At 32.3% G+C, this 9,423-nt stretch overlaps 1 protein-coding gene across 4 annotated transcripts in view; it reads right to left on the bottom strand.

Moving 5' to 3' along the window:
* Positions 1-7,346: 7,346 nt before the first annotated feature.
* LOC131072832 (anthranilate synthase alpha subunit 1, chloroplastic) overlaps positions 7,347-9,423 on the bottom strand; it is a 211,056-nt gene continuing 208,979 nt past the window's right edge. For all 4 annotated transcript variants that reach the window (XM_058009114.2, XM_058009112.2, XM_058009113.2 and 1 more), the window contains one exon: positions 7,347-8,290. In XM_058009114.2, coding sequence (XP_057865097.2) covers positions 7,967-8,290 — 324 coding nt within the window. In that variant the 3' untranslated portion in view covers positions 7,347-7,966. The remainder of the gene's footprint in view (positions 8,291-9,423) is intronic.

The following is a 9,423-nucleotide window of genomic DNA, read 5'->3' as shown; positions in this document are numbered from 1 at the left end:
CAACAATATGTATATTTATATATAAAAACTACAATTAATCAGACATAATTAACAGAACAAAAACACAGGTATGATCAACAATATTAAATCAAAATCCAGATTTAAGAATGATAGATTTCCCTAATATGAAAAAATTCAACTACCATTTTTTTTTCTAAAAAGAAATTACATTAAGGAACAATACTAAACATAACAAAAACAACGCCACCGATATATTTCTTCCAGATATCAATTTTTGTACAAGGACACAAATTTCGAAGATCTACCCAACACAATCTTGCGAAAACCAATTAATCCTTAAATTCTTCAAATAAGTGAAATTTCATAAAGATATTCATTCAAATTAACCTACAAATGAGGAAAAGACAGATTCCCTACCTCTTTACTCAATTCGGGAGGCAATGAAAAACGATGAAGGAAGCATAGATTTTCCCAAGCGATCCAATCCAGAAAAAAACTTCACAAAATCAATCCGGTCCCTTCGCTAATTTCTTCAACAGATTATTTCCCCCAAAATTTTATTTGAAATCCCCAAGACCAAAGAACATAAATTTCTTCCAAATATCAATTTTTGTACAAGAACACAAATTTTGAAGATCTACCCAACACAATCCTGCGAAAACCAATTAATCCTTAAATTCCTCAAATCGGTGAAATTTCATAAAGATTTATTCAAATTAACCTACAAAAGAGGAAAAGACGGATTCCCTACCTCTTTACTCAATCCGGGAGGCAATCACAAACGATGAAGGAAGCAGAGATTTTCCCAAGAGATCCACCACAAGACATCTAATCCAGAAAAACTTCACAAAATCAATCCAATTCCTTTGCTAATTTCTTCAATAGATTATTTCCCCAAAAAATATATTTGAAATCCCCAAGACCAAATAATACATTTCCAAAGAAAAAGAAAATTCACAACAAAATTTCTTGCTTTTCAAAAAGCAAGCAACCAAAATAAAAATATCATTTTCCAATGTAACTCCCGACATGCAAGATTCCTCCAATAATTAAATCCATTAATTAAATTATTTTGTAATCCCCACATGCACATACAAGTTATTAATTAAAATCAATAACAAATCATTTTTCTTTTGGATTTAATTTTTAAAGAAATAAGTGATAGTAATTATTAAAAAAACAAAAAAAACAAGTGATAATAAGATTATTAATGGAATATTAAATGAAATATTTATAATAGATCAAATGAGACAACAATAATGAATTATTAATTAACTAACCTTTAATAAATGGTTGTTATTTTTAATTCACTTATAAATTCTCTTTTTGAAAAAATTAATTGATTTAAATATTTTAAAGCTTTAAATATTACAATCACAATTTATTGATTAATTAAACAACCATATCCCAAATACTAATTACTCCACAAGAATTATTATACTATAAGAAAGAGTAACAAATTACGACAAACTCAAAACACAGTGAGCTAACAGAGGTGTCACAACCCTCCTTTATCACCTTTTGATTTAAATACAAACTCTATTATATTTCTTTTGGATAAACTATTGAATGAATATTGTAGAGGAATAAAAATAATAAATCACACACACACATGGAAAATATACATATATTTTTTTAATTGGTTATTTAAATTCCCTCACCCAAATTAAGGCACATGTTGTAGGAAGAATAAGAAGCTTCTAGAGGCTTCTCCACCACCTTGCATGTAACTCCTCCCACTAAGTCTAATCAATTTGCATGAAGGCCAAATTGGGAGAGAATCTCTTTTTTTTAATTTAAAAATTAGGTAGTGGAATTTGGAATTTTTTTCTTATAAAAGATGTACAAGTTTCAAAAAGAGGTGTTGGCTATTCCATAAGAAATTCTTCAAGTAAAATTTTCCTTTGTAGTCAATTTTCATTTTCAGCTAAGATTTTTGTTTGGGAGGACTTCTCTTCAAGTTTGGAGGATCAAGGAAGATTCATAGAGGATTCTACACCATTTTCAAGCACCCAGGTTCTTTCAAATTTAGTTTTCGTGCATCTTATTCTTGTTGCAAATTAGATTTGATTAAATTGTTTAGGGTATTAGAATCATTTGATGAGAATTAGATTCATTTGTTTTCAGATTCTTGATAAGAATTAGTTTCAAATTTTGATAAGAAGTAGATTAAATTGTTTAGGAAATTAGAATCATTTGATGAGAATGAGATTCATTTGTTTTCAGATTCTTGATAAGAATTAGTTTCAAATTTTGATAAGAAGTAGATTAAATTGTTTAGGAAATTAGAATCATTTGATGAGAATGAGATTCATTTGTTTTCAGATTCTTGATAAGAATTAGTTTCAAATTTTGATAAGAAGTAGATTAAATTGTTTAGGTGATTAGAATCATTTGATGAGAATTAGATTCATTGTTTTCAGATTCTTGATAAGAAATTAGATCCATTAGTTTCAAATTTTTGATAGGAATTAGATTCATTTGTAAAAAAAATTTAGATCAAGGTTTAATATATTGCTGGAATTAGTTGAAATCTGTTTGTAGTGGATGAGTTGAAGAATTAAAATATTGTCCTTCAATTTCTTGCTGTAGATTGGATACTGTTAGTTTGAAGATTTAAAATATTGTCTTTCAATTTCTTGCTGTAGATTGGATACTGTTAATTAAAATATTGTCTTTCAATTTCTTGCTGTAGATTGGATATTGTCAGTTTGAAGAATTAAAATATTGTCTTCCAATTCCTTGCTATGAATAAAATCTTGTTTTTTTTTCTTATTTCCTTTTGAATGAATTAAATCTTCCTGTAGGAATAAATTATCTCTGTAAATTTTAGATTGAAATCAGATTAACGAAATACAATCATAAGCTTGCATTTACCAGCATAAATCATCTACCTTTCATGGCTGGAAACGATTTACTTCTCTGGATTATTTATCTCTAGGAATAATCTTTGTGTGGAAACAAAATATAAGTTACCTTTAGATACGCATTTGGCTTTCAATCATCTGCACTATGCTGGGATCTAATTATTCTCCTTGGATTGTTTTATCCCTCTGGGTTATTTACTCCTGAGAATGAACCCTATTATTACTTTAATATTTCAATTTATTTTTATCCTTAATGTTTAAAATCTACTCTCTATCTATTTAAATTGACCTGGAAAAAAAAAAAAACCATATATATATATATATATATATATATATATATATATATATATATATATATATATATATATATACGGAGTGATTAAACCATCGCATGAGAAATTATGATTGCAACGCAGTACATAGAAAGTACCGTGACTGGTTGCATGGGACATCGGCCGCAGGCGGAGTTAATAGCTCTGCAGGGGGGGAGCGGTACCGTTACGGTACCCTCCACTAACCTGCGGTCACTGCTACAGCAGTGGCAGCAGGGTAGTGGAGGGGACCGTGGGGTCCCCCTCCCACTAAATGCTCTGGGCACACAATATCATGACCTTCATATTTCAATTCCTTTTTTTAATGGAATTTATTTGTTAATATTTGGTAATAAAGTTTTAGTTGTTAATAATTGATAAACTTTAGATCATTTTTTTTATATAGTTATTAATAAGTTTTGGATTAATTAGTAATAATTATTAATAGCTTATTAATAATTATTATTAATGTAATTGGTAATAATTATTAATAAATTATTGATAATTATTATTAATAGTGAAGTAAATTTGGAAAATTTAATAATTAATAGAGATTATTGTATGGTAGATTATTGTAAAAGAATGGGACCTCCCAATCCATTGAGGATCTAATCGATTCTTGGGCGATAAATTTAAGCTTACTTAAATCTTTAAGTCTTATGATTAATCCCAAAAGTGTAAACTAATTGCTAGTAACTCTATATTTATTTGTTCTTACAATAAGAGTAAACACTTCTTCATTTTGTATGCAATGACATTATTTTACCTTGCTTTTATTCCGCATTCATTATCTACATGCAATTGCTCATAAGTTCACAATTATCATGCCAATTGTAGAATAACGATATTTCTCTTTTTCAAATAGTATTTAAAGTTTAAATTGTGTACATCCATTTCATAATTATATTTTCAAGCATGATGTTAGTTTAAGAAAACTAAACAAAGGAAGTTGGAAAACCAAAACTAGCAACGTTCGGTATATACGGTGCCTCTGGGTCACGCTTACGGGTAATGCCGTCATGTTGAACTACTGCACTTAATGCCTAATAAAGCTGCATTAACGACGTCTATGGCATCGTCCCTATAAATCGTCGGGGAGTAATAAGGGACATTTGGAAGTTAAAATCCAAGGGGCGGGTAATCCCCCCTTGGATCGATAATTTAATAAGATAACTTTTAAATGATTTTCACATCCGTTGAGATAAACCATAGTAAACCCCCTTTTAGGGATGGTCAAGTTAAAAGCTCTCATGAAATTGATTTCTTTTTTTGAAGGGATATTGGTGATTTGCAATTGGGTGACGTTTATGATAAGTATTAGGATCTAGTTATTTTCTTTTTTTAGGCCACAAGCAATAGGCCATCTTGAGCCTTCGCTTAAGTGCTACCATCGTGGGTAGCAACCGCAGAGAAACTGTCTGGGACACTGACCCTAGAAAGGGTTGCGTACCCACAAATCAGTTTACATCAAACCATAGATTATAAAATAGAACTACATACTTTACGCCTTGATCTCTTGCCGAAGCGGGTATGTAGGCAGTCTTGGGACGGAGTTGTCCCTCGTACTCAAGCGTTCGTGGGTGGCGTCTAGGCTTGGTTGAGTAGAAATCCTAATTGAAAGATAAGATAATCAATTTAATTCAATGCATACTAGGAAGGAATCTCGTATGGATTCGCTTGACTTCCCGAGGCTTTAAGCCAAATTCCGAGGCGGAATTCAAGCTTGTATTATTTTTAATTACTCCTAAGGACAGCGACCTCGGTGCATTCTTGTTAGAAGAGTGTAGTGCTTAGTGAGTGGCTCAGGACCCGAATGGTCCCGATGAGTCTCTCTGGCCAGAGCATCTCCTATCCCGTTTGGATGGATGCCTACCCCGTATGGGTAGATGCCTATCCCGTATTGGATAGATGGAATTTTACGTCCCGTATGGACAATTGCCTAACCCGTATGGTTAGAAGCTCATCCCGGATGGATGAATGCCTAATCCTAATTGGATGGATGCCCAGAGTATGCAATTGAATAAAACATAATGAAAAAAAATAATACTCAATTTTTGTGGAATCAATTTTGGTGGGTTATTACAAGAGGGAGACGACTAACAAGACCTGACGAACAAAGAACTAGGGTGCCTAACAGGGGTCTGACTGATATCTCCTTTGTCCACTTTACCATTGGATTGGAAAGCACACTCAGACTTGAAGATTTAGATGGAGTCGACGCTTGGTACCTGCAGCTACATAAACAAACTGTTGAACATATATATAATCCACAAAATATCATACCATGAATAGGGAATGGAAGCAACGTAGCTTGACCGTAACGAGCAGTGCGATGCTTTTCTCTTTCACCCAAGCACATCAAACATAGAAGCAGTGTACATCAAGTTACTATACATCGATAAATGTAAAGAAACTCATAAATAAACTAGCCCAATTATGTACTATTGTATATGAATAGCATCTAATGATCACATCATAAACTACCTCATATGGTTCCATCGAAGACATTGTCATATAATTATCAATCACAACCATATAACAACTTCAGAGATAATAAGCAATGTAAGATCAAAACATATATACATCTAAGATCATCAAGATAAAATTCTAACATTACAAAAATATCTCATCTATAATCCTCTAACACACAGAGCGAAGATACATCATATAACATCATTATTCTAACCATCCACATAACATGAAATATCATAGTCACATAGAAATCTAGGAAGCATAGACAAGTATCACAATCAAATCCAAAATCGACCAACACCTAAAAGGGTCGAAGCCACACATAGAAAGCTAAAAAATATAAGATCTACCAAGTCAAAAGAGGGGCACTACACAAGGTTTAAGGAAAAATGGTATGAAAAGCATAAATGTAGGGGATGACAATAGTACGCACGAGTTGAACGCTGAGAGGTGATGGGAATGCTAGTGTATAGTGGTGACATTAGGTGCAACAATGAGTGCTAGTGGCTATGGAAGTAGTAATTATAGGTGGACCAATGAGTGGTAGTGGCTATGGAAGTACTAATAATAGAGTTAGAAGAATAAGAATCAATAAAGGATAAAGTTTGGTGGATGGATTAGGGGATATACCATTGGTAGAATCTATATGAATGCTCATGTTATAAGGATGTCCCTCTACTAGAATAAGCATCCAATAGTGCTTGATGGAAAACAGTAGCCCAACTGCATTAATAAGTGGTTGTCCCAAAAAGAAAGATCTTGTTGAGCCCCTACCCATAAGTCAAAAAAGCTAAACATGTGTTCACCAGCGTTCCATGCAAAATATGACCAAGCATAATAAAGACCGAGATCATCAAGGGTCCAGCGATTACTTCCTTCTCCGACAAAATCACTATTGCCCAAAAACATTGTGTTTTTGTATTTCCTTTTTCTAAAGATAACAAACAGATAATTAACATCAACTGCCAAAGAATGATTCAGGATCCAATAGAAAAAATATATTAGTTTCTAACTCAAAACTGGTATCTTTAAGATATTAACCAAAAAACTCATCCTGAATGACCCATATGAGAGTAACTTGGTTTAAAAAATTTCTCCTGTAATAAGGCTGAAATGTGGGTAATTGCCATTGTTGAGTTCTAAAAGTGTGTAACCCAACCTAACATTTAAAGCACGTCCACATAACTCAGGTAACTGTCGTTGAGTACTGAAAGTGCGTAACACAACCTATCATTACAACGCACTTACATTGCCCTAAATGTTTTATGAATAGTTATTGGACAAAAAACATTTTGTTTTATTGAACAACCATTTCTTAATTATTGTATATTTTTTAATAATTTAGTTTATAGTTATTTTTAAAAAATGTATATGGCATTTAATGTCAAATAGTATAATAGATATCTTAAATAGATATATCTAAAAGACAGATACTTCTTCATGTTTGATATTTTTAGATAAATTTATTTAAGATATCTTTTATCAACAATTTCAATAAATTATTTACTCCATATTTTATTACATAACAACAATAATGCCAAAGTTTAATTTATTGAACAAAAGGCACTTTGTATTATTATTGAACACCCATCTGTGATTCATTGTATATTTTTTTGGTTTAGTTTATGTTCTATTTCTGAAAATTATCCTTTTTAAATATAAATAATATTTAATGTCAAATATTAACTAATACAATTAATTTCATGATTTTATAATTTTTTAAGGAAAAAATATATAACAAACTATATAAAATATATTTTAATACACATTTCATTTCTATTATTACAAAACGTATGATCTTGTATTCCATGGTGCTGCCATCTTTAACATGTCTCGGGTTGCTTCTCCCAGAGTTACTTTTTTCTCTTCACTAAGTAGTCATCCATTCAGCTCTGTCCAGACATCTTGCAAGGTTATATATCACAAGATGACTACAAACCTGTATACTTGAATTACCTGTTGCTCATTAACAAAACTTGGGTACATTAACAGGAAGCATTATCCGGTATCCCAAATATTGTCACAAAAGTTTCCCAAACAAGTGACTTGCACACATTTCAAAGAAATCAACAATATGTACATTACAAATTCTTGGACAGACCAGATCCTGCCCACATGGGTAAAATGGATTTTGTGCAGTTGTAATCAAGAATGTGCATTGTCAAAGAACTGTTTTTAGATGTTTCCATCATATCTATTAGTTGACAAATATTTGCCATGCTGAAATTCAACTGTCCATGATATAAAAAATTGGATAGCAATTGCAGAGCTCCAAATTCTTTTAGACCCTCTCTTGTTGAAATATTGGGAAGGTTTCCTCCTTCAGAAAATGTGTAAGTAGTTCAACCAACAAAATCATGAATTAACAAATGTAGATTCTGCAAGATCGATTGCTCTTCCTAGGCCAGCTGCTTTGTTGATACATTCCTTATACTCATCATCAGGGTTACTACCTGCAACAATTCCTGCACCTGACTGAAGATGAACAACCCATTCCCGGCGCTGGCTGACATCCTTGTATGAATACATGGTATCATAACGAGTTCCAGTAGGAAATACCATTGTGCGAAGAGCAAGGGCAATATCCATGTCCCCGTTGTAGGATATACCTCCTATACCACCACCATATGGACCTCTTCGAGTTGGCTCATATTCATCAATCAATTCCATAGCTTTGACCTGACAATCATGAGCAAAAGATGTTAGATGCCAACAAAAATTTACATGTCAAAAAAGAGAATTTTTGTCAGGAAACCATAAGAACACAGAAATTGATTCAGAAAAAAAAAGCCTTCAACTAATAAAAGGGGACAATCTCTGGGACAAAAAAAGGAAATGCAATTTAAAATATCAAAGGGATGGCGTATTTATTAGACAAACTCCATAAGCATCTAGAATGCATCAGCAACATCAGAAGAAATAACAGAAAAAGTAAGCTTCTAAATCAGAAAAAGCAGTCACCTGACATTGCAGTGGAAGGAAGGAATAACTTATTTATTGGAGATAAAGCACAATCTACCAATCAATTGATAGTCTCAACATAATATCAATGATGATAAGAAAATATAAAAAATGCAGTATTAAAAGAAATGAACAATCAAAAACTAGCTGACACTGGTTATATAGGGGGCAATTTCCCCAAGTAGGAAGGAAATGATGAGAATCACTCCCATAGTGATTTCCCTGTAATTTACCTACATCATTGTAAATAGATTGCATACACACTTGATCGAATTCACTAGTCCTTTTTTATTGCATGTAAAGCTATATAAGGAAGGAATTTTACATGCCTGGTCCAGGCTGTAGTTCACACTTATTTAGCCTCATGAAGCAGTACACATCCTGACTAGTAAATCTATTTAAACTTCCTAATGAAGAGTATATAATATCCATTTTGACGTCAGATCTCCTTTGTTCTCCTTTCTTTTGTCTTCCTTCTTTACTTTCAGCATTAAGAATATAAGGGGCGAATCATTTAATATCTTTGGGTATGGCAACTAAAAGCCTAAGAAACCATATAGGAGCTCTTCTAGTACTACTAAACAAATATGACCAATTTGTCTATAGCCATGAACTAATCGAAACTAGCTTGCAACAGAATGCTAACAATAAATCCTGAATGCCACATATAGAAAATTGCATTGATACACATTTGCTGCTGTCCAAAATCTAGTCCTAACTAGAAGGGTTCAATAGGAATTCCTCATGTACTTAAACTCTTTCAACTGGAGTTAGATAGTACTGCTATGCGTACTGCCCTTCCCTGATTCATCCTTTATGATAGGTTATGTTAGATACTTATGGACTTGCTT

This window comes from Cryptomeria japonica, chromosome 5 (genome assembly GCF_030272615.1).
Source record: "Cryptomeria japonica chromosome 5, Sugi_1.0, whole genome shotgun sequence".
Lineage (NCBI taxonomy): Eukaryota > Viridiplantae > Streptophyta > Pinopsida > Cupressales > Cupressaceae > Cryptomeria > Cryptomeria japonica.
The sequence above is the reverse complement of the archived record's forward strand: the minus strand, read 5'-3'. Positions and strand labels throughout refer to the sequence as shown.